This window comes from Sminthopsis crassicaudata, chromosome 3 (assembly GCF_048593235.1).
Source record: "Sminthopsis crassicaudata isolate SCR6 chromosome 3, ASM4859323v1, whole genome shotgun sequence".
Classification (NCBI taxonomy): Eukaryota; Metazoa; Chordata; class Mammalia; order Dasyuromorphia; family Dasyuridae; genus Sminthopsis; species Sminthopsis crassicaudata.
In genome coordinates this window covers 258386310-258413639 of record NC_133619.1, presented here as the reverse complement: position 1 = coordinate 258413639, position 27330 = coordinate 258386310, and the positions used below count along the sequence as shown (strand labels likewise).

The window sequence follows — 27330 nt, the reverse complement described above, 5'->3', positions numbered from 1 at the left end:
AGTCAGGAGGACCTGAGTTCAAATCTGGCCTCAGACACTTAACACTTCCTAGCTGTGTGACCCTGAGCAAGTCACTTAACCCCAACTGCTTCAGAAAAAAAAAAAAAAAAGTAATTCATAAAAAAGAAAATATATTTAATAAGAGATTGAATCTCAGACATCAAATTTGTTTCATCTGTGGGGAATTGATGTTTATTTTCATTCTAGCCAGGCCAATTTAAATCAACTGGCTATGAGATGACTTTCCCCCCCAAAAAAGTCACTTTCCCCCCAAAAAAGTCATACTATAAACATGCAAGAGACAAAGAAATCTAAAATGATTACTATAACCATTCAGTTGTCTTTCTTCCAAATAGGGTTCCCCAGCATGGGTGTGACTGAACAGCTAGAGTCTCTATAGACTTGTTCAAGTAAAGCATGTAGTAGGAAAGAAAAAAAAAAAAAAGAATTCATATAACTTAGAGGAAACCACTATCCTGCAAACAGGATGTCAGCTTTGTCAGAGAGATCACAAGTAGATGTAGGGTTTGGTATTAACAACCTCAACCTCTCTTCTCTTGTAAAACTAAATATATTGATTTTTGTCTATATGGTATACCTATTTAACTTGAAGTAGCAAAGCATGGCTGCTAAAGAAACTCAACTCTATACAAAGATCTCTAAGAAGCTTAAGGACCAAATGACCTTCCCTTTTTTGGAAGCACTTCTGGCTATGGGGTTCCCAGCACATACTGCGTGAGTACTATTTTTCAGAAATTTTGCTTTTGATATGCCTGAAAGTTTGCCTAGAAGAACTTGTAACTTTGAGCTCTTTGAAATGCAAGCTAGAGGCATCTGTTACTACCACTCTCTCATTCTCGGCTTATATCTCAAGCTTGAAATTCTTCCTCCCGAAGTTTAACTGAAGAGTAGATTCTTCATTTCTTTAAAAAAAAAAAAAAATCCTTTCACTTTTTTTGGAGGTAAATATTTTCAATACATGCTCCAGCTAGTTCATTACTTTACAGAAATATTTTGCTTAATGAAAATTATCATAAAGAAGGTTTGTGTGTGAAAAGGAATCCTGGGATCAATTAATAAACAATTTCTTGACTGTCTATGTTTCAGCAGTTTTTGAAATGCCAATTTTTATTAACTATCAAGGTAAAGTAGTAAATAGGTTTGTATATGGCTATGTTTACTTGTGAATGATGAATCTATCATATGTTTCTTGGATTCTTTTATCTTCTGCCATGTCAATATGTTTTCCGTTGAAAAGTTACAATTTATTATTCTCCATTTTGCAGGGGAAAAAACTGAGGCACTGTTATTATCAATAATTAATTATTTATTGGCTACCATGTGATTCATTTAGATTAAGGTTTTCTATGTTAAACTGACTTTAAGATTTGTTAGAACTATATGTTTTCAGGTCCATAATTACCAGGATAAATATTGAACCTTTAAGCCCAAAGAGAGTCTGAGTTTTGGTTGAGGATAATTTTTTAAATTAAATCTTACCATTAAAACAGGGCAATTTGAATGAAATAATCTTTCATGCTCACATTTCTCTCCCTAAACTAAATTTCATTATTATTTTAATCATCAAAAAATTGTTTTTTATTTGAGTATGGGACTATGCTAAATAGCATGGTAAAAGAAGTAATTTATTTCAATAAACATTTGAAAGTCATTTCTCATTTATACAACAAATAAGTCTCTTATTTTTGTTTTGGTTGTTAGTTAGGGTAGTATAATTCAACAAATAAGAGTTTCTAACCTAGATGACCTGTTTCTGTACCTCAGCAAATATCCTGACTTGTGCCTTAAAAAGAGGCATCATTGTGTGGCGGATAGAATATTAACTTGGAGTAAGAAAGGCCTGGGGTTCAAATTTTGCCTGACATCCCACAGCTGTTTGACCCTAACCAAAAGTCATCCCCATTTTAATGAACAAATGATTTAGTATTTATTTATATGAGCATTTATCTTTCCATTCCATTGTACCTTTCTCCCTTACTTCCAGCAAAACATTCACACTTGCTCACGTCCAACTGTTATATCTCATTCTTTAAAGTCCATCTCAAATTTAATAAGCATCTTCATAAAAATAGAGTTCAAAATATTTATTGCAGAAAACATAAAAATATTTAACATCTCAAACTCTTGTCCAAATAAATCTCATCTTTCCCCCAAAACCACCCCTTTTCTGAAATTTCTTCTTTCTGCCAATATTTCTATCACTGTTCTAGTTATCCTTCATGTTATTGCACATTTTTTATCCCTCTCTCACCCACCCTTTTTACCCCATCCAATTAATTGCAAAATATTTCCTTTTGAGCTCCTCAGAGATTCTCACATATATCTTTATCTCTACTCAGGTAGCTGTTATCCTGGTGCAGGTCCTCATCATCTCTGGCTTAGACAAAAACTAAATTAGTCTCCCTATCTTAAATCTATGCCCAGTCCAGTGCATTCTTTACCCAGCTGCCAAAGTGAATTTTTGAAAGCACAAATCTAACCATATCACATGCATAATGATTAGCCTTTAAAGAACTTCACAACCAATCTGCCATGGTTTTCTAACCATGTATACGTTATCATCCTTCTCTCACTGTATATTCTAGCCAGAATTTGGAAAAATTGATTTGTAATAACTAGAGATTGTCATAGTTTCCTGGAAAATAAATCCAACCCAAATTCTCCTAGAAGTATGATCTGACATTAGTTCAGAAGGTATGTGTCATTTTAGACCAGTATCTACATCCATTCCTCTGACTAGAAAAAATTATATGAGTTTTCAGAGTTAGAAAAGAGCTTTGTAATTCATTCAGCAATTGAATTTCCTAAAGAAAAACTTGGGATATTTTTGGAATATTTATTGGTGTAAGCCCCATTTGCTTTTCAAGAGCTTTCAGTGTCAGGTCAAAATGTTATTAATGATAGCTACATGTTGTTATTTCTGAAGCAATATTTCTCTTTTTTAACAAAATAACTCTATAGATATAATGGGCACATTTTTAGGAGTTTTTACCAAAAAAAAAAAATTTAGGTAGAAAATCAATCAATTCTTGGAATCATAATTATATAGGCTTTTATAATAATGAATCCACTTTGGAATTTAGGTTCTTTATAGTAAGAAACATCTTAATTAATCATCGTCACTTCCATACTACCTTTAATCTATCAATCTATATCACATTTATTACATAAACAAGTACTATACATTAAATATTATAAAACATATATATGTGAGCATATATGTGTAAGTTTAGATGAGTTTAAATTATCACAGTGTTTTTTTAGTCTATGATTCTCCATCTTTTGTGCCTCTCATTTTTTGTCACATATTTTATAATTCTTATTAATTTTCTCTATTTAAGTTCAATAATTAATGGGAATGATTATAGAGTATTTAAAAGCTATATTACTCTAAAAATAATGAACAGATAAGCTCTTTAAGAACAAAGGAGATCATAGTTGTCATTTATATCCATCTTATTTTCTGGATTTTTTAATTTAGTTGGGGACTACATTTGATAAATAAATAATTTCCGATTTCCTTTTGCTTGTGTCTTTAAAAGACTTGGTAACAACTATAAAAGATCATAAGGATGTTTCTTATTTTCCTTCTCAGCTGTGTGCCTTTAAATCTTCAGCTCTATTCTATGTTATCTTTTCCAGACAAAAAGCATTGGCAGCCACAGGAAGAAGGACAATAGAAGAGGCATCAGAATGGTGAGTAAATTTGGATTTTGTGTTGCGTTTATGGCAATTCAAATGGTTCTTCCCCCCTCCCCCCCAGGCCAGAACTTCTATCTTTTAACATAATATTATTGAACTCAATTGCACAGTGTTAGGCTATGTGTTCAGAAGTTGTTGCTATTTGTCCTTCATTCTTGAAGAGAACTGTGACATCAGGGAAGAGATGCCATTACATGCAAGTAAAATGGATTTAAGTGAGGGAGGGCTGTTCAAAGTCATCTGCCTCACTTTCTTCTCTAGAGCCATCTGGGTACAGAGGTCATATAAATTATGTCAACTAGAGATGTAAAAATTAATTACTACTATAAACACAGAGAAACAAGAATATATCTTGTAGAGAACCAGAGATAGTGGGGGAAGGAATTCTGGGTAGTGGGTAGACTACAATATTCTCTCCTCTCTTTTATTAAAAGTCACATATATGAATGTGCTAATGTGAGAAATTGTTTTATTTGACTATACATGTATTGGGTTTTGTTTTTCTTGTTTATTCAATAGTTGGAGGAGGTTAGAGAGAATCTAGACATGAAAATAAAAATTAATTTTTAAAATATTTAATACCTGTTTTTAAAATAGAAAAGTGAATTAGGGAATAGACTAGATGAGTAAGAACTGGGAGTGGGTGGGGGCTTAATACACACTAATGCAGTAACTAATAAACTCCAAAATATAATTTATTGAGAAATTTAACTTGAACTTCTGGGAAAACTGGAAAGCATTTTGGCAAAAAATTTATGCTGCATACCACAATAAGTTTCGAAAGAGTATAACACTAATATAATTGATCACATTTTTTTTCTTTTAAAGTAGACAACAGGAGAAGATATGTTTCATAGAAATGGCTAGGGGAGGAATTCTTTTAAAATTTAACTACACAAGAAATGAATTGATTAGAATATAGAAAAGTTCAATTATTTCAGATTTAAAAGATTTTACATGAGCAAAGTCAACATAGACTAAAAAGAAAAAACTAACAAGTGAAAAAAATTATCTTTCAATCAAATCACAGAAATAAAAAACTAAAACTAAAATAAAGAAAAGAGAGACAAATATACAACAGATTTTTTATATAATAGATAAGTTGAAACAGGTTATGAAAAGGTTTCAAAAGAATAAATCATTATAGAAAAGCAATCTACAAATCACTAATAAGAAAAATGTAACAAAATTATTCCGAGTCTCTGTTGCTCAGACCCAAGTCAGCATACTCCAGTGATTGAGGTTTGTGGTTAGAATGTAATGATACTTTTTTTTTTTTTAACAAAATTTTATGCATAGACAATTTTCCAGCATTGACAATTGCAAAACTTTTTGTTTCAACTTTTCCCTTACTTCCCCCCACCCCTTCCCCCAGATGGCAGGTTAACTAATACATGTTAAATATGTGAAAGTATAAGTTAAATACAATATATGTATACATAACCAAACAGTTATTTTGCTATGCAAAAAGAATTAGAATAGTGTACAATTAGCCTGTGAAGGAAGTCAAAAATGCAGGCAGACAAAAATATAGGTTTTGGGAATTCTATGTAGTGGTTCATAGTCAACTCCCAGAGTTCTTTAGCTAGATGTAGCTGGTTCAGTTCATTACTGCTCTATTGGAACTGATTTGGTTCATCTCATTGTTGGAGAGGGCCACCTCCATCAGAATTGATCATCATATAGTATTTTTGTTGAAGTATATAATGATCTCCTGGTCCTGCTCATTTCACTCAGCATCAGTTCATGTAAGTCTCTCCAGGTCCTTCTGAAATCATGTAATGATACTTTTAAATCATAAAATTCAATAATTTAAAAATAAGGAATCAAAAGATTATAACTTTAAAGTTAAAACATTTTCAGATAAAATGTATATTCCCTAAACATTTCATTTTTTCCATGACAGTTGTTCACATTATCAAAAAGGCATTAGTTTTCCTTGATCACTAGAAAATCTACCAAATCTCCAACATTAATGTCCCATACACTATGTTTTTCATGTTTAAAAGAATTGAAAGTAATGATAATCCCCAAAACAGCCTTTCTGCCACCTTATAGTGAAACCAAATAAGTTTACAGAAAACAAATGCTGCTCTTACTATAAGTAAGACTTTGGAGTTATGGTCCCAAAAATATTGAAAAAGGTCTTCCACCACTAAAATAATCTTAAAACAGTTCTAACATAAAATTGAGCAATTAGATAACACAGTGCCACTCCTTGAGTCAGGAATATTCATCTTTAGGAGTTCAAATCTGACCTCAAACATTTAGTAGCTGGGTGACTCTGGGAAAATCACTTAATCCTCATTAATAAAATGAGCTGGAAAAGAAAATAGCTAATCACTCTATTATCTTGCCAAGAAAACCCCAATTGAGGCCATAAAGGGCCTCTACTGAACAATGGACACTACTGAAAAATGATTGAACAAAAATAACAATGAAGGAAAAGATTAATAAATTTTAGATAATTCTTTTAAAAATCAAAACAATAAGATAATACAATCTTCTAAAATGGTACAATTTGTACAATGAGAACAATTTGAAGGACATGGAGATTTCCTACCATTAAAATAAAAATGATAGCCAGCAACAGCAATAAGAGCATCACTAGTGCCCACAATAATTTTTAAAAAGAAATTTTTACTTCCTATATATCAGAAAAAGCAAAGTATCACAATAATCCCATTCTTTAACCTTGCCAAAGACTTCATAAGAAAAGTCCAAATCATTTCTGAAAAAAGGAAACCTGCCAATTAGGAGGTAGTTAAATCATTCAAACTGGACATTATAGATAACAATTTAATCCTAAATTACCAATCCTTATCATGGGTGAGGGAGGTTTCCTTGTGATATGCCCTTTAGTGTTCCCTGGCCAACCAGGTAGCACTTCCTCCTCCCTTCTGAGTACATGGTATGAAGGGGACCAAATATGAAATTTACCCGCTATGACAGGTTTCTGAGAGACTTCCTCCTTTCTTCTGTGAGAGCTAGATAGAAAAGTTCTCTCCTTGTTACCAGAAAGCAAGACTCCCAATAATGTCATTCATTGTTCCCTCCAAGTCCTTACTGGGGATTCTTCTGGCAGCAACATGGAAGGGCCAATCAGTATTAGATTACAATAAACAATAATTGACAATTGTTCTGCCTTTTGCTACTATCCATATGGATACTGCTTCTTCTACTGAGGTACTTTTGGCACTGGGTTCAATTCTGTTCTCTGCTCTCCTAGAGCCTCCTTCTCTCAGTGGAGCCCTCATATCTTTCTGCCAGCCATTAATATTGGGACCCATAGCACACGGGGACTCAGTCTGGAAGACTGCTACTCTTCTGGCCCATATGTTATTCTGAGTACAGCCAATGTTCCCCTTGAGTCTTACATCCTATGCTGAGGTCAGAAGCTACAAGTCAGAATATCACTCTGACTTGTTAGTGCTCTATAGCTGAAGTAATTGGCTGGTTCCTCTATGAAGCTCTACTTTAAGAAAAAATTCTGCATAAGATATGTCTTTATTCCTCTTGAGGATCTACTCCTGACTCCTCATTCTGGAAATGAACTATACTCTTGGATTTCACATTGATAGCACCCTCATTCCTGCAGTCCCTAAATGAGTCAGTCAATAAATATTCTCAAGTGCCTACTTACTCTCATGTGCTGAAGTAAGAATGGAAATTTTTTTTTCTTTTAAAAATATTTTTATTTGCTTTAATTAGGCAAAATCTGCTTTGTTACCCTCTCATATCAAATCCTCCCAAATGACACCCTCCAAAAAAGAAACCCAAAACCATTAAAAGTTTGTCAATCAAAATTAATTTTCACATTGGCCATGTCAAAAAAAAATTAGTGTTATATTGACCCTTTCACCTCTCTATCAGGAGATGGATATTATGTTTTATCACTAGTCTTCTGGAATCAATGCTTATCATTATGCTAAAATAATTCAACATAAATAGATTTTCATCACATTTCTATATCATAACTTTTTTATTCCCCAATTTATGGACTTTCATCCAGATTTCCATTATTTGTTACTTCAAAAAGAACTATAAATATTTTTACATGCTTAAAATTTGTTTTGCTTAGAACTAATATCTCTTATTCATTTTCCATTTTCATCCAACTTCCCTCTTGATTCAAAGATATTTCTTTACCCAACTGTGTGTGCGTGCACATTTTCTTTTTGACCAGTTCATATAAGAATGAGGTTCAAGTATCGGCCCCTAGATAGATGTTCACTTGTACTTTTATACTCTGATTACGTGAGATAATTTTCTCTAACATCATTTTTACTTCCTCTTCTTCTCCATCCCTACCATGTGTTTATCTCTATTCTTTCAATTCTTAAGATCATAAGGACATAATAGAACCACTTTTTTTCAGTCATTTTCAGTTCTGTCTAATTCTTCATGACCCCAGTTGGAGTTTTCTTTGTAAAGGGTTGAAACTATGAAAAGGTGTACTTGAATCAGACAACCGAGGACTTAAGGCTAATTATCTATATGACCAGACAATGACACTATTAGCATATGTTTGGGAAAATGAATCTTCTCACCACTGGGGCTCAATGTTTGATGTTAAGATAATAGTAGGCAAGGATTAGAGGGTGACTTCACTTGGCTACAGGAGGAGAAAGGTGGAGATTCTAGACTCCAGAATCCAGAAAAGATGTCTGGCAAAACTCCTGGCAGTTTGCCTGCTTCTTCCCCTAAAGACCAAGAACTTTTATGATTCCTAACTCTGATCCTGAGACCTCCAGGGAACTTGCCCAGACTTTACATTTATTGACAATGATATTGAAGTGGTTTGCCCTTTTCTTTCTACTAATTCATTTTATAGATGAGGAAACTGAGAAAAACAAGGTTAAGTGACTTGGCCAGAGTCACACAGCTAGTAAATGTGAGAGGCCAGATTAGAACTCATGAAGAGGAGTCTTTCTCATTCCACGAACAGCTCTCAATCCATTGTGCCACCTTGCTTCCCCCTTGACTTCATTAAGGTACTACTAAATATGAACTCCATGAGAACTAGAACAATGTCATATATACTTTTTCTTCATATAGTAGATACTTAGCAAATGTTTATTTAATTTGATGATGCCAGTTTATTTGGCAGAAACTTTTCTAGTTTCTAGATATGGTATCTACTTAAATTTACCCCTCAAGTCCCCAGAAAAATGCTCTTGCTTTTTGCAGGTGATTTTGCAGGTGATTGCAGGTTGTGTCTAGTTTCCAGTTCTCAAATATTAGAATGACATTTAATTGATTTGGATAGTCCCTCCAGTAATACAGGTTATATATAACCATAATTCTGGGTGACTATTGTTTATATCTTCTCATTTGTTTGTCAGAAAGAAAGTAGTCTGTTCGATGACATCAGGAGTAATTTTAAGGGCCAAATAATTTTTTTTTTTTTTAAGACAAACTTTTCTATACTCTAAAAAGAACTTGGTCCATGGTTTGGCATCCTCAAGTTCTGAATTAACCTTGAGGGTTCTTAAATATTTAGTATTTAGTCTATTTAATTAGTAATAAGTACTTAAGCATGGACCTATATTTACCTCCATGGTTCCATTGTGCATTTAATAATTTTCTAACTCAAATTATTTATATAGACTTCTTTCACTTTTACTAGATTCTAAACTAGTTTAGTATTTTATTCATTTTTATTTTCTCCCACATCATGTAGTAAGTGCTTCATTAATATTTGTTCAATCAAAATCATATTCCTAAAATTATCTTTTAAATATCAATTATAAATTATGCTTATTTTGTGCAAGTCAAAATTAGAGAATATGCTTAAAATAGTGCCAATGTGTACAAAAACATTAATTGTAAAAAAAGAATTAAAGAATTATTCTTTTCTTGAAGTCTGGCACCATTGTCAATCATTTGCAGCCACCAGTCAATAAGGTAGCAAGCCTGAGAAAGTTAGTACTAAAATGGGAAAAGATGAAAAGATTAACTTCAAAAAGTCAGAGAACATCAGAACTGAGCCATCCTCAGGAATATAATCTTGTTAACCAAGAAAATTTGGGCCAAGATAGGTGAAATGACTTTCCAAAGTTGCCCAGTGAGTTCAGAAGACTTTTGGAGATGCAGTAATCATTTCTTTTACCCTTTTTTTCTTAGGATTGTTAAGCAAATCAGACACTAATTAATGTCAGGAGGCAAGAAACTGACTATAGTAGAAGTGAACTCAAATACTGCCTTTGAAAGAGACTGGCTTTGTGATCCTGGGCAATTCATTTCATCTTTTATGTCCCAGGCAACTTTCTAAGATTAGATTAACAAGAGTTATTGATTTGCATTGGCAGAGAGGATTTAGGAAACTGAGTTGCTTACACCAATAAAATCAAAAATCAAGATCAAAAAAGGACTAGGAAGCAAGTAAACATCATCCTTGCAAGTCACAGTAGCAATTTCGTGTTGCCTATTCTTGACTCTTTCATTACTTGAGAGTAGGGTTGGGCAAAAGTATTTACCTATCAATATTTGATTTGCTAACTCACTGTACAAACAGGCAAGTCACTTCATTTCCCTGAAATTTAGTTTCCTTATTTGTCTAATTGAGAGGAATGGATCAAAGGATCCTTAAAGTCCCAGATCTAAATTATGTGATCTTACAACATTCCATAGTTATGTAATCTTAAGTTTCTTTTTTAAAGGACTGGGTGGAGAAGAAATTAATATCATTACAAATGTGAAAACTCATGGCCTAGTTTCATGGGAGTTTACTAAATCTGTTTTGTGAGAGCCACTTTGCTTTGCTCTGGTGATAAATTTATTATTAAAACAAAGACAAAGAAAGTGGTTTATATTTTAGTCATGAATAAGTTATCGGCATAAATGAGAGAACCTATAGGTACTTGAGTTAAATCTGCTTTAATAAGACATCCAGAATTTAAAATAATGTTTTAAAAAATGAATTGATGCTCACTGATCCTGAACTTACTCAGCAATCCTCTTTCACCTCCCACACTACTAATAGTGAGACTAACTAACTAATAGACTGAAGGACAAAGACTTACAATAAAATCCAAGTTCCTCCTTTTCCTTTCAAGTTCACTGAAGATCCTGGCTATGGAAATTTGCCCTGCTCATGACAGATAGACATGTGACCATGGCTTCTTCAAAGCAAATGCCAACTAAAGCTTCCAATCCTATAACTCTAATGCTGCAAAGCTCTGAACTTCAATGTGGGAGTCAACAAGCCTATAAAACCAGCAGAACCTGGAGCCAAGCCAACTACTTTATAAAGACAGGAGAGCCAGTACCAAGATAGCCAGTCTTGTAGCAATTGCTTTGTAAAGATCTATGCTGTTGGTACTGGGCTAAAGAACTAACGAATAAAGGGAGCAGGACAGAGCAACAAGATAGAAGATCATGTGTGGGAGGCTATATGCAGCACTCCATTAAGCTTGAGGTAAAGAGCACAGTATCCAGCAGGAGCCACTTCTGACCATGAAGTCAGCTGGAACAAAGACCTAAGCTGGTAAACCTTGAGCTACTTAGTGTTAGTTACTAAGACACTTTGAGATCCAGCCCCCAAAAGAACCACTATGAGAAGAGAGTCATAAAGTGAGTAATAGGGAAAATGGGTGGGTGGGGGAAATATCAAAGATATTGATACAGGAAGAAGAAAATTCAAAGACCATAAAAAACAGATATATCAACAGGAAAAGTATTAACAGAAGGAAATATGGCCTCCAGATTTAATAAACAAGTTCAAGCATAGATGAATGGCATCTATACAATAAAAAAAAAAAATTCAACTTTGTTGAAAACCTGTAAAATTTGAGGAAAATATTGAAACATAATATGCTGTTGCTGAGGATTCAAAAGAGGAATGAGAATGATCAATGCAGAATTTATGGCATACACAGCAAAAAGAATGGATAGAATAGAAAAATGAAATATGCAATGACAAGGGTCACCAAAGACACAAAACAGAAAACAATCAACTGTGAATGTAAGGATAATCTAGAAGAAAAACATAAAGCAATGACATTAAAAGAAAAACTATTCCCTCTGCAAGCACAAAACAAGTGATCTAAAATATCCAGAACTCCTGAACATAAAAAATGAAATTCCACTTGAAAGAATTCATAGATCACTTCCAGAAGGAAAAAAAAAAAAAAAAAAAAAAAAAGCTACAAAATCTAAGACACACAGTGGATCAGTTTAACAATTCTACTTTGAAATAAGTTCTGTGAGGGATCAAGAGAAAGATTATATCACAATAAGATTGCTACAGGATTGTCTGTCCTGGTACTGACTTTCTTTTCTTTACAAAGTAGTTGACCTGATTCCAGGTTCTGCTGGTTTTACAGGCTTATAATATAAATGGAAAGAATATTTAAATAATACAAGACTATTTTGCACCCTCTAGACAATGTAGTAGCAAATGGAATAATGTCATCCAAAAAGTAATGAAGTTCAGGATGCAGGCCAGGGTGAACATCGCTGAAAATCTGAGCTTAACCATAGAAGGAAAAAAAAGAAATGGACATTTAATAATAAAGAATCTGAAACATTTTTAAAAAGAAAAAAAAAAAAAAAACAGAACCAAAGAGATTATTTGCTTCTTGAACACCCCAAACAACTTAAGTGAACAAATGAATAAAGAAAGGTCAACTATAACAACAGAATGACAGTGGGAAGAACTAAGAGATTTTTTTTTTTTTTTTTTTTTTTTTTTTTGATGTATACAAGGAATCAGGGTTGAAGGTGGAAATCTGATAGATACTGAAGAAACATTCAAGGGCTATTACAGTTAGAACCTGGTGACACCTTCCCTACAGGTAATATATTTTGGTAGGACTAAATTGAAACTTGGGAAAGTATATGAAAGGAAGGAAAGGAAACAGGTTAGAGAAGAGTCTTTGATTTTTGGGTTTGAATCAAAGGCTAGTATTGAAGGAAATATTCTGTAGTTTCAGAAAGAGGAGAATCTGCCAGAAAATGGTTGAGGAGGGAAGCATTAGAAGAATGGGAGAAAGGAAAGAGATTTTACTTGGTAATGGGAGGGGATTCCACTGATGAATCAATCAGTGTGTATGAACTGTGATCATAGATCCTCTGTAAAAGGAAATGACAACCTTATACCAAATGTGATCTAAGGAATTTTGTGCTGGAAAAATCTATTCACCCCCATATTGGTGGAGATTGAAAACCCCTGCAGCAAATGTTATCTAGGGGAATGAGAGGGCCTGGACACAGAGGAGGTGGAATTTTGAAGCAAATGTCAAAAAGAAAAAAAGATAAACAGGAAATGGTATAGATCAGTGGTAGACTGTATAATTAGGGATGTGGTAGGGGAAGGGCCCTATTATGAAGCAGAGTCTCTCTGACAACTGCAAAAATAGGCATTATTTTGTGAATTTGGAAATTGGAATAGGGAAATATGGAGGGTAAATTCTACAAAGCAGTAACAGGAGATACCTAGAGGGAGAATTTAGGAGGGGTACTCTGAAAGTTCTAATTACATGAGGAATGCAAAAAAAAAAAAAAAAGACTAAATGATTATGGTAGTCATAACTCAACAAATGATGTTTTGGAGGAGATAGAGAAGCATAATAAAGAGTGAGAGAAATCTTTTTCTGTAAAAGATGCGGACTAATTTTTTTTTCATGTTTCAAGATTAGTTGAAAAAGAATACTGGAAGAGAGAATCAATTTGACTTGAGAGCGAAAAAGAGGGGGAAGAATTTTATAACCATAAAAAAGCAGAAGAATAAAAGGAACTAATAAACAAAATCCCAAAGGGGTAATAAATGAGAAAGGAGGATAAGGGATAAAGGAAAGAGAGCCAGTAGAAACAAAGCAAACTTTAATTAACATTAAAGTAACTGCTATAGATCATCATGCTATATAGATTTAATTTTTTTTTTTTTATAATAGCCCTTTATTTTTCAAACTGTATGCAAAGATAGTTTTCACCATTCCCTTTGCAAAACCTTGTGTTTGAAGTTTTTCTCCCTCTCTACCTTCCTTCCCCCTCCCCCGGACAGCAAGTAATACAATATAGGTTAAACACATGAAATTCTTCTAAACGTATTTCCATATTTATCATATCAGGATGGGGGGATCAGGGATGACTATGTATCAAGTGAAGCCAAAAGAAGCAAATCTGCCTTCATGTTATCAGATGGGTAAAAACAAGCATTCAAAAAGTAAAAAAAGAAAAATGATAAACAAGAAAATTATATTATGATGAAAGAAAACCATAGACAATAAAGCAAAGGATAAAAAGAGAATAATTGAATGGGAAAAAAATCTTTGTACTATATTTCTCTTATAAGGGTTTGGTGTCCAAATATATATTGAATATATATAATAGTAATAGCCATTCACCATTAGATAAATGATCTAATAGGGATCTGAAAAAATGGTTCTCAAAAGAATTGTAAATTATCTAGAACCACATGAAAAATATTCCAAATCGCTAATAATAAGAAAAATACAAGTTAAAAGAAGCCTGAAGTTTCCCCTCACTCTGAAAATTGGCTAAATAAATAAATAAATGACCCCCAAAATGAGAACTGTCATTTTAGAAGGGAGATAGTAGAGGATGGCACATGAATATATTGTTAGAAGATCTGTGGATTTGGTACCAGCCATTTTGGAAAGCAGTATAGAGTTACACAAATAAAGTGACTAAAATACTCATACCCTTTAAGTCAAAGATTCTATTATTGAGCTAATAATAATACAATGAAGCCATTGATTAAAAATAAAAAGTTCCTATATATTCCAAAATGTTTATAACACCGTTTTTGTGCTAGCAAAGAATTAGAAAGTCATTGTTCAGCTAAACAAATTGTGGTAGATGAATATTATGGAATATTGGTGTGCTAAAAGAAATTATATGTGTGCTGAATACAAAGAAATATATGTGTATACATATGCATACAGTGATACAGAATAGAGTGAAATAAATAGAACCAAGAAAACAATATATTCAGTAACTACAACAAGATAAAAGAAAAAAACACACTTGAAAAAAATGACAAAAATAAATGTAACAAAATTATAAAGATCAAATAGAACTCAAATGAAGACATATAAGATGATACCATCAACCAACCAACTCATAGAGATAGGAATTCAACAGTTGTTTCACATTCACTTGTTTTTCAGACTTTTTCAACATATTGATCAATTTTGCTGATTTTCTTTTTCCTCCCACAAAAAAAATACTCTTTATAATGTGGGATGATTCTCTGGGAGAGGGAAGAAAAAATACTCTTCAGAAAACTCTGGCAATGTAAGAATCAAAATATCAGCAAAATTTAAGAAACAAATAACTTCCAGATGACACCTCAAGTGACCAAAAATGTGAAGGAGCTATTAGAATATTTAGAGCCAGTCTGAGAGCCAAATTTTTATTTCTTTTCTTTTGGTTTTGCATCAGTCAGAGGGAAGAGATCTCTTTCTAACATGTGAAAGTTCAATTCTTCCTTACAGGTTGCATTTTCATTACAATGATCCTTCTTTAGATGATCCAATCCCTCAAGAATATGCCCTCTACCTGTGCCCCACTGGACCTCTATTAGAAAACCTACAGGAATTTTGGAGAGAAAGCAAACGCCAGTGTGGCAAAAATAGAGCACATGAAATTTTCCCCCATGTGACACTCTGTGACTTCTTCACGGTAAGACAATTTCTTTAATTTCTCAAAATACCAATTCCCTAACTTAGCTTTAAAGGATTTCCATGATATGGTTCTAACTTCTTTTTTTATACCTTTTTTCTTACTACTCTGCTTTACTTGCTCTCTGTATTAGCCAAGTTGGAATACTAGTAATAGTAAAAGTTCTATGACTTGTCTTGCTTCTTCCTATCTATGAGTATTTGCACACATTGTCTAACATTCCCCCCATATTATCCCATAAGGCTCAGATGAGATACCCCTTTCTTTATGAAGTCTTCTCTAATAAGAAGTGATTATTTCCCTTTGTAAGTTACTAATGTCAGTTCTTTAAACCTCTCTTACTCACTAGATTATATTTAATTTGTTGTAGCTATTTATACATTTCCCTGATCTACACCCTACTCTGATTCAATTGTAATCTCAAGAACAGAGATTCTATTGTTTACATGCCCAAAAGGAATAGGAACAGCTGTATGGAAAGTGAACATTTCAAGATTATAGTTTCAAGATTCCTTCAGAATTGGCAGGACTACAAATCTTCTCTATTATACACAGAATCATAACAGGATTAGGGGATAGAGCTTTGTTCCAAAGTGCATTATCAAGGGCTAATCTTCTCTATTTAGAAACTTTCCCTGAATCCATACTGTAGACTCCTTTTTAGGCCCTTAACTATGATATATCACTTCAAATGATATTCACCCTTTCCACGGGTCCACCTTAAACTTTATTGTGCTATCTCTTTCTCAGAGGTTTTGGATAAAGAATCAGAGAGCATTATCATCTAGAAACTGGAGAGGAGAAGCAAGGGAGCTTCCATCTGACCTTGTTTCTTCCTTAGTGTGATGAGATCTCTTGTAACAGAAAAGCCAACATATTTCTAGCTAACAGAGTCCAACTCCTATCTGATCTCCAGATTTCTATAGAAGTCTAGGAGAGGCAATAGGCCTTCCATTTGGCCATCTATATGCTATCATGCTGTGTGCATCTTTTGTCTGATCTCTAACCTGCTCTGAGATTGTGAAGAGGTCGATAGCTTACCTTAATAGGTCTCCAAACTCTTATGGGAAGAGAAACACTATTCAATATTATTCTTCTATAAGAAATGATCAGGAGGATGATTTTAGAGAGGACTGGAGAGACTTACATGAACTGATGCTAAGTGAAATGAGCAGAATCAGGAGATCATTGTACACGACAATATCAATATTATATGATGATCAATTCTGATGATCATGACTCTTTCCAACAATGAGATGATTGATGCCAGTTCCAATGATCTTGTGATGAAGAGAGCCATCTACACCTAGAGAGAGGACTATGGAAGTGAATGTGGATCACAACATAACATTCTCAACTCTTTTTGTTGTTGTTCGCTTGCATTTTGTTTTCTTTCTCATTTACTTTCTTTCTTTGATCTGATACATTTTTTGAATCAAAGGAATGGAAAATTCATAGATTACTTGCTATACTGGCCTGTTTATTTTCCTAAAATATCCTCACTGTGCAAATGTGTTCTTAGTATCACATTTTAACTGTTTCTCTGTATACAATTTATTGAAATTTCAGATTTCCTTCTAATGTTTAATTAATTTGATTTTCTTTTGTTGTTCCTTTATATTTTGTGAAGTTATTAGCTCCCACTTCTAATTTTTAAGAAATTATTTTTTTTTCAATGAGCTTTTGACCCTCCTTTTCCATTTAGACAATTCTACTTTTTAAATTCTTTTATTCAGTGAAATTTTTTTTACATCATTTTACATTTGGCCAATTCTGCCTTTTAAAGCATTTTTACTTTAGTGAATTTATGCCTTTTCTTAAGTCATTTGCCTTATTCTATTTTTAAGATGTTATTTTCTCTAGTATTTTTTTAACCGCATTGCCAAACTATTGTTCTTTTCATGGTTGTTTTTTTTTTTTTTTGGTATCACTCTCATTTCTTTCCCAGTTTTTCCTCTACCTCTCTTATTTGGCTTTTAAAATCCTTTTTAAGCTCTTCCAGAAATTCTTTGAGGGAGGGGGTAAGGAGGGGGACTGAATCCAATTTGCATTTTTCTTTGGCACTTTACATATAGTTGTTTATTGTCTTCTGAGTTTATGGTTTAATTTTCCTGCCACCATAGTAACTTTCTATAGTCATATTATTTTTGTTGTTGTTGTATTCTCATTTTTCTAGCTAGTTTCTTGATTTTTAACTATGTGAAAGTTGGACTCTGCTTCCAAGATGAGGAAGTACTATCCCAAGTTTCAGGTTTTTCATACTACTATTTTCGGAACTACTTCTGAGAATCCATAAGCTTTCAGTTTGTCCATGATGGTATGATAAAAGGAGAGTTATGGTCATATTTCCTAACCTCTGCTCTGGTTTGTGAGTCACTAGCACTCTTTTCCACCCTGGAACTGTCACCAGAGACTCTGCATCTCTGTGAGGGAATCCTGTAGAGTACTAGTACTTCTCCTCACCCTCACAATGCAACTGAGTCTTACATCAGTGCCATTAAAGTGTTCCCTGTTACCTCCCTCTCTCTTTTTACTATTTGTGATCTAGGACTCCTGGAAGATGCCAATACTGCTGCTGACATTCTGTGGTATGGTTTGCATTAGACTGCATACCACTTTTACCATAGTGAGATGGACCTTTCCTTCAATCTACTAAGTCATAACCCCTATTTTGCTTCAATTTAATTATCAGTTAAGCAAGGATAATAATACTTCCCAGAGATCAAATTATATGACATTTCTAAATGTCTCAGCACCATGCCTAGTACATATATATATATAATGCTATATAAATGTATGCTATTATAGTCATTTAGAGTGTAAAGAATAGTATTATCTTGAGCACTGCTTCGGAATGTGGGTGAATCTTTGACCCATATATGTGGAAACTTAGGTTCTAAATTATATTTAGATTTCACTATAATAAACTTTGAGTGGATCCATAACAAGGAAATGAATTCCTTAACATGTAATCTTATGATTCAGCATCCCCATTTACCTAGCAGATCAATCAATCAGGAAATATGTATTTATTAAATGCTTATTATATTCCAGGTACTGTGCTAAGTACTAAAAATACAAAAGGGAAAACTGTTGCTGCCCTAAAGATGCTTACAATGGAATAGCCAGAAAAGTCTGTAGTTCTACTTTCCCAGCACTGTCGATTCTATTACACAACTCCTGTATGATTGGGACTTAATCTGAATAATGTTCTGGTTAGAATTATCTGTCTGCTGACACTTCTGCAAATTGTTGATGTGGCATTATTATATTTACACCTTCTTTAACCTAAGTAGCCCTTCCTAATTAAATTTTTTAGACCCTCTTCCATTTTGTTACTGGTTCATCTTCCCTGGGGCCATCACTACTACTATCAACAGGACAGATGCAATGGCAAACTTTTTGTCTAAAAATCCAATCAAAATCTAGACTCCCAGCAATTCTGTATATTTGACCAGAGAACACATCCTATTACTCATTTGAACCATGTTCAACTCTGCTTCACTGAATTGCTGTACTTTTCTTAGGCAACACTTGGGTTCAAATATCAATAAAATCTATCTCATTGTCACTTTGTCCTTTTCACCTTAATTGTGCCCTAAATTTACATGATGACATTCTAATGAGGGAGATAACATGGAAATGATTAAGTACAAATAAGATATATATAGAGTAGATGGAAGGTAATCTCAGAGAGGACAGCATTATTAAGAGGACTGCAAAAAACCTACAGAAAGTAGAATTTGATGTGAGTCTTGAAAGAAACCAGGGAACATAAAAAGCTTAAATGAAAAGATAGAACACTGGAGATATGTTGATTAACCCTTACAAAGGCATCAGATGATATTGATTGTAATGTTTGAAAAATAGCAAGTAGGCAAATATCTGGATCTTAGAATATGTGGAGAATAAAATACAAAAAGACTAGAAATAGAGGGAGAGATGAGGTTATAAAGAAGTTTCAATACCAAACAGAGCATTTTACATTTTATTTTGGAGCTAATAGAGAACTGGTGGGAGGGATTCAGAACTATACTTTAGGAAACTCACTTAGAGAACAGTGTGGAGGCAGGATTGCAGTGGGCAGACTTGAGATGGGTGATTAATTAGAAACCTTTTGAAATAATCCAGGTGATAAGAACCTGAACTAGAATGAGAGTTGTATTAGTGGAGAGAAGGCAAATATAATGATACAGTATAGCAAATTTATCAAGGAAGTTCTCCAGGCAACCTCCTATGTTTGTTACTAGAAGAAATACATTCTTTTAACAGTAAACTCTGTGAAGACAGAGGCTATTTGATTTTTGAAACCTAATGCTTAGTATATTTTCTAAACATATTTCCATATTCATCATTGCTATGCAAAAGAAAAAAAAATCAGACCAAAAGGGAAAAAAGACATGAGAAAAGGGGAAAAAAAACAATCAAACAAATAACAACAACAACAACAAAAAGGTGAAAATACTATGCTTTGATCCACATTCAGACTCCATAGCTCTCTCTCTGGCTACAGATGACACTTTCTATCACAAGTTTATTAGAATTGTCTTGGATAACTTCTCTGTTTTACTAAGTCCCATCACAGATGATCATGTTTCTGTGTACAATATTCTCTTGGTTACTTACTTACTTCACTCAGCATCAGTTCATGTATGTCTTTCCAGGCTTTTTTGAAATCAGTCTACTCATCATTTCTTATAGAATAATAATATTCATATTCCATATTATTCATATACCATAACTTATTCAGCCATTCCCCACTGAGGAGCATCCACTCAGTTTCTAGGTCTTTGCTACTATAAAAAGAGCTGCCACAAACATTTCTACAGATGTGGGTCCTTTTCCATATTGTATGGTTTCTACAAAGAGATCTCTTATCCTAATCAGATAGTTGCCTAGACCACAGACTTTGAATCAGTGATAAATTGACAGTGAATTGAATAAACTTAATAGTAACAAGTACATTTGCTGGATTTTGTTGGCTGCCCTGAAATATATGAAGGAGCTTTTAATCTAAACTAAGAACTAAAGATCTCTCGGCCTAGCTTTATCAGGGAGAGGTTTTCTAGTCATTCCATCAAGGTAGATGGCATCAACGATTCCACAAAATTTTCCTGAAAACATAAGTTCATAAGGTGGTAGAAACTTGATGGTAGAATCAATAGAGACCACAGGAGATAACATACTCACTAAAAATCAAAGATGAAATACTGATAATGGATAGCAAATAATAGCAGAATGATATCACCAGAGAACATTGTGCTGAAACATTAGAGGTGTATTTCCCTTGACTATACATATTCATTCTTTTTACATATGTGCCCTCATAGCAGGTTTTATGATCATGTGTTCTCTCTACATAAAAATTCTTTCCCACTGATGTAATAATTTGTGAGAGATTATATCCAATTAAGGATAGCATTTCTGGAAGCTAATATGTGAGAAAGAATGTTGCAGGTGCTCCAAATTTTTTTAAAGTCCTGATTTGATCTATAAGGATAATAGGTAGAAGAGGGAAGCTGCTGCTTGTATTCCAAACAATGATATTAATCACTGAAATATTATTCAGTAAGGATATTGTTGAGATTGGAAGGGGACCCCAAAAATTTGGAGTCATAGACTAGTGTCACAAGTGTCTCAAAAGAATTTGCAGGGTCAAACCCATTTCCTGGTCAAGAAGCAAAGTTTTATTGTAATTATAACACCATTACAGGCAGATTAAATTCCAAGACAATTTAGCAAAGTCCTAAGAGAGAAGAGACATCTTTATCCAGCTTTCTATCTTGGACATGCTAATTCTATGACCCAGAGGTAGGGCCAGGGCCAGGGAGTGGTCTCGGAAATTTGGTTCTCACTGACCAGATTATCAATAAACTAGGAATTGAAGAGTGGTCTATTCTGAACCCAATAGATTGTTGTTCTTAGATTGAGAGTGTGGGAAATCCCTGAGGCAGGCTCCAAAGCCAGAAGATTTAGGATTACTGACATATTGTTAGAACAGAAGCCTCCCTAAAATCAGGGGAACCTCAAAATCATTGCTATATTACATCAGTATCACTTTAATTGTCAAAAATAATAGCTATCTATTAGTTATATTTAAGGTTTGAATGATTCCTCTCAGGGACAGTGCATTTTTTACTTGTTTTTTCTTAGTGTGAAGACCAGAAAGTGGAATATTTATATGAGGCCCTGAAGAGAGCTGGTGACAAGATTTTGAATTCCTTCCCTTCCACTATCCCTTTGACTCTCCATTCTTCTATCAGTTACCTTGGATTCTTCATTAGTGATAGTTCTGCAGATGTTATTCGAGAATTTGCCATGAATTTTGCAACGGAAGCATCTATATTGACAGGTAGGTCACTATTATCCATTGAAACTACAGAAATTATTCAATAATGAAATTGTTCATTTGTAATATTAAAATAAGCCAAGGTCATAAAAAGGAATTTTAGTACCCAGAGGAAATTCACTTAATAACATAGGGGAAAGAGGAAATCTTACTTTCAAGGAAACCAGCAATAGGGGTGATAAGAACTGAGAATTTTATTGAGATAAAACAAACAAACAAACAAACTAGAACACCAGTGTGTTCCAAGAATAAGGGGTGAGGGTCAAAAGAGATAAATGTTAGTACAGTGATGAGTTTATTTTTGGAGAAGAAAATGACATAGAAGTTCATAGATGACAGCAATTAGAATCTGAACAGGATGCCTACATTTAATTTTAAAGAAGGAAATCCTGCTAAGTGATGGTGACAAAGGAAGTATCTGAATCAGAGAATGTAGAGTTGCTCAACTCTTATTTTGTTTCTTACTAAAGAGAATTGAATGACTTTTCCACTGGAAATGCAAAAATAACAAATTGGGAGTTGACACCCAAGATAATTGAGGAGATAACATGAGAGCACCTAGTTAGCTGGAAGGAATTCAAGTCACTTGGTTGAGATAAAGTACATCCTCAGGTACTAAAAGCGCTAATGAATGTAATGATTGAACCATTATCACAGGATTATGGAAAATAGGCAAGATATTGTATGACTGAAAAACAATAAATGTTTTCCTGATTTTCAAAAAATGAAAGAGGATAAGTTTGCAAACTTTATTTAAATTAGTTTTTGTTATTCATTTATTGTTTTACTTTTATTTCATTCTATACTAGCAGATTTAACTTTGATGCCTGAAAAAATTAAGTGATAGATTGATGTAAAAATGGCTAAGAGCATTTAGCAAAGAGTCATCATAGTTTCATTAAGAATATAGCATATTGGGGCAGCTGGATGGTGCAGTAAATAGAATATCAGTCCTGAAGTCTGGAGGTTTTGAGTTCAAATGTGACTTCAGGCATAACCCCAATTACCTCATCAAATAAAAAAATAAAAATAAAAAAAAAATTTAAGAAAGAATAAAGCATACTGTAAGGTCTTTCCATTAATGATGTGTAACTTTTTTAACCTGAATGAATGTTTTATTTTGTGTGATTTGTGCTAATATTTTCAGACTACTTTGAGGTTTTCAGGCAATATCCATAAATATAACACTTGACAATTAACTAATTTTAAAAAATCTTTGTAAGGCAAAAACAAAAAAGTCATACTAAAGGAGTGCCATTTTCTCTTTCACAGATTAACAAACTAGTAAAGGCAAAGTAATGCTCTAGATATATTTAAAATATGCTATCTATGGCACAAAATGTACATGGTAATATAAATTCCTAATAGGATCAGTTTCAGTCTAGTACAATATTCCACTGCACAACTACAGTGGCATTCAGTAATTGCACAGCTCCAACTTGTGCCATTTTTTAACAGTAAAAAGAGCATAAGTGTCAAACTCAAGGAGCTTACTTTTAAATGCTATCCAAATCAGATTTAAAATATAGTTTGGAGGGAGATTTGGATGACAGGGGCAGTGTCATTCAAGACGTCATTGCAGAGGAAACTGAGCATTCTACCTCATAAATACGGTTATTTTATGTACTATAAATTATAACATCAGGGTTCACCGAGTCTAGGGAAATTGGAAGTAGACAAAGAAACAGAAGCAAATGCATCTCAAGCAGGGGCTAGAAACTACTACAAAATGGAGTAAACCCACATAGATGATTTTTGACCATAACAATGATGACTTTAATGAAAAGGTAAAGTAAATGATTGATATCACAGGCAAGAACTAGGATGAATTGTGTTTGTTTTACATGACTGTAATAGAAATATCAATAGAGCTATCAATGTGATCTGGAAGAGAACCCAGATATGCATTCCTGGAAAATGGAGATAAAGAAGGACTCTGAGGCAGAGAGACAGTGGACAGATGGAATAAGGAAATCAAAGATAATCAAGACCCAGACAGAAATTACAGCAGGATACTCGATGAAATACCAAAGTGTAGAGACACCAATCATGGACAAAAGTTTAAGGACTACATGGTGCTAAGATTGAAAGGGCATCTAGAAGAGGCACAGGTGGCTTTGGTAGGAGGGGAGGATGGTTTTCTGCCCAAGAAATGGCAACCTTTAACCCAGCCAATTATGCAGAATCATCTACACCAAAGGGCAGCTAGATGGTCTGAAATCAGGAAGACTCATCTACATGAGTTAAAATCTGATCTCAGACACTTCCTGGCTATGTGGCTCTCACTAAGTCACTTAACCCTGTTTGCCTCAGATCCTCATTTATAAAAGGAGCTGGAGAAGGAAATGGCAAATAAACCAAGTCTCTTTGCCAGGAAAACCCCAATTGGGGTCACAAAGAGTGGGGCATAACTGAAAAATGACTGAACAAAAAAACACAACTAGTGAAAACTGTGGCAATATGTGATACAATGCTTGCCATTTTGAGCCAAATAATAGGATGGAGCACTGGGACAGAGGAATGGGATACAGAAGATTGGAATTAATATTTTTCTGAAACCAAGAGCTTTATTGCTGCTAATATGTTTTCAAGGTTTTTGCTTGCAGAAAAAAGTGATAATCACCACTTGTTAGAATGACCTTGCTGTTTTATAAGGGAAAATAACTTCAGCAGAAAATGAATCAATCAAGCTGATACATATCAGGCTCTTTTCTTTTCCCAGTCCATGATATTCAGTAACTCAGGGTAGAGCACCATATCACAACCTGTATCAGAAAGCTCTTTATTTCCATCATATCTTAGTGAGCCCAGTAGGAAAGGGATTTGGAAATGTCAGCAAAGCTGAAATTGGTAGCACCACAGGCTCTCAATTCTAGAACAGTTCAAGATAGCCCAGATTTTAGCGCAGTTAACAACTCAGTGCTCTTAATCAGGTGGGAATAATGCCGTTAGTAGCAGTGCAGAGGGTTGGGGTATGAGAATCCCCTTCTGGTCGGCACAGGTTCAATGTGAAAGAATTCACGAACACGAAAAGTTTGACTGGCAAAAAGGAGGTTTTATTGTTGGCACTGCAGAAGCCAGCTTTGTTAGAAATACAGACTTTTAAGTGACAATGTCCTGGAAGAGAAATAAGAAAAGGTTTTCACTGAGAAGAGGGTCTCTTTACAGTGGGCAGGAATCCTGGCAGACAGCTATTACAAAGAGAGAGGTCCTTTGACAGGGCATAATCCTGCTTTTGGAGATTCTACAAAGAAATGAGTTGAAAATTGCCTTTTTTATAAGAAATCAATTGAATGAGATTCCTTCAATGTTGCCATTACCCCCAAGCCTAAATTTCCAATTGAATAAGACTACTTATGCTCCAGCTAATTTTCAATTCAATAGAGAGTGCAGCTCGTCACCACCAAGATAACAGAATGTAGCCACTTTATCTTGATTCCCTGAGGTGGGCCTCTCCCATAGGAGAGTCTCTCAGAGTTTAGCCCTATGGCTTCCCCCCCACCCATGGTAAGGGAGGACAATTTCAGGGTTCCCCCCATCAAGAGCACTATCACTTTCTCTTGGGAAACAGACTCTACAACACAATTCTCATTGCTAATGCTATGATTTGAAGAACCCAGTAGATTTAGAAGTCCAAACTAACAAATCTTGCTGTTAACAAAGCACTAGGCTTTCACTTCATCTTCAGCCATAATGAAGGTGATCCTGTAGGAAAAGCCAAATGTATAACCACTTGTTTAGTTACATCTCTGTACCTTGCTCTCCATTGCCATGCAAATCTACCTCAGCTCCATTGATATCCCCATGGTCTTCAGACATCCAGATCTCTAACTTTCAGCCAATTCAAAGCCAGAGACAAAAGAAAAAGTCCTCTTTGACCTCAAAGACTTCTGCTCTGGAAGAGTTGATGCCTAGCACAAGAGATATACCAAATTTAAACTTTAAACTTTTGTCCTATAATCTACTCCTACCAGGACAACCTCCTCTAGTCAGACTACGGGCAATTCCTGTACTAGCACTGAAAGTAAGCCTTTACACAAAATTACATCCAACTTCTAGCTACCCTAGCCCAATTCCCTCAACAATCCAAATGCCCTAGTATTACTCAGGGCCCACTATATGAACAGATATCCACACAGACTCATCAGTATTCTAACACCATCTCCTTATCTTCTCAGAATGACCTGACTCTAGCAAAAAAAAAAAAAAAAAAATGGATTCAGCTTTATGCAAACTATAGTTACAGATCACACAGTCTATTGAAGGTTCTACTGATCCTACAATGAAATCTAATTCACTCTCTGCTAATTCACTGGCTGTGTTTACCCTGAGGATCAATTTTGTTTTGTTTGTGGAGGAAATCTGAAGAGTTTAAGATTTTTTTCCCCTGAGGCAATTGTATTAATTGTCACACAGCTTGGTAGTGTGTCTGAGATCAGATTTGAACTCAGGTTCTCCTGACTTCAGGGCTGCTCCCAGAATTTCTCCCTGTCAATGACACAATATCCATACTTCCTTGCTGATAAAAAAAAAAAAAAAGAAAGAAAGAAAAAACAAAATAGAAAAAGAAAGACAAAAAAGCAAAATTTTTAAAAAAAAGTGCTCAGAAGAGAATCCTCAAAAGGAGTCAAAATATGTAAAAATAAATTTCCATTTCAAAAAAGCATATATGATAATAGAAGTGATTATATCTTCATGACTATCCATCTTTCTTGTAGGTTATTCTTTGATGTTGCATCTTCTATGTTAATTTTTCAATTGTGTTCAGGTTTGGTTAAGACAAAATCTTGAAAATCTGCAAGTTCATTGAATGTCCTTTTTTTTTTCATTCAATATTATGGTTAGTTTTGCTGGATATGATATTTTTGTCCAGAAGCCTAGTTCTTTTCATTGTTGATATATATTATTACAGAACCTCTAGTCTTTTATTATAGCTGGTTGAAAAATCCTATACAATTCTAATTATAGCTCCAGATATTAAATTGCTGTTTTTTGTTTGTTTCTAAGAAATTTTCTCTAATCTGGGTTTTTTTAATTTAGCATTAATATTGTTCTTTGTTTTCTTTGTAAGATCTCTTTGAGATAGTGATCAGTGGATTTTTTCTGTTTCTACTTTCCTTCTCATGTTCTATCACTCCAGAACAATTGTCTTTGATTATTTCTTGCATTATTATATCAAGGTTCTTTTCTTTTTTTTTTTTTTTTTTTTTGGTCACAACTTTCAGACAGTCCAATTATTCTTATATTTTCTCTTCTTAATCTATTCTCCAGAAGTTTCATATTCTATTCTATTTTTTCATTATTTATATTCTATTTTGTTGTTTCTTGATCTCTTATAGATTCACTGGCTTTCCCTTACCCAAATCTAATTTTCAAAGAATTCATTTCTGTTATAAGTCTCTGGCTCTTTTTTTTTCTAGTTAACTTTTTTTTTCATAATCTTCTTGTTTTTCCTCTAATGGTTCTTTTTTTTTTTTTTTTTAATCATTTTTCCTCAATCTCTTTCAATTGATTTTTGAAGTATTTTTTAACTTTTTCAATAATTTCTTTGTGGGCAGATAGCTATTTAACATTACTCTTTAGGATAGAAGAGGCTTTTTCTTTTTTTT

The 27330-nt window shown here is 33.9% G+C and overlaps 1 protein-coding gene across 1 annotated transcript in view; it reads left to right on the top strand.

Moving 5' to 3' along the window:
- Positions 1-504: 504 nt before the first annotated feature.
- UBASH3A (ubiquitin associated and SH3 domain containing A) overlaps positions 505-27330 on the top strand; it is a 94066-nt gene continuing 67240 nt past the window's right edge. Inside the window, exons 1-4 of the mRNA XM_074300568.1 lie at positions 505-735; positions 3664-3717; positions 15186-15372; positions 21526-21724. Of these exons, the coding sequence (XP_074156669.1) occupies positions 623-735; positions 3664-3717; positions 15186-15372; positions 21526-21724 (553 nt within the window). The 5' untranslated portion in view covers positions 505-622. The remainder of the gene's footprint in view (positions 736-3663; positions 3718-15185; positions 15373-21525; positions 21725-27330) is intronic.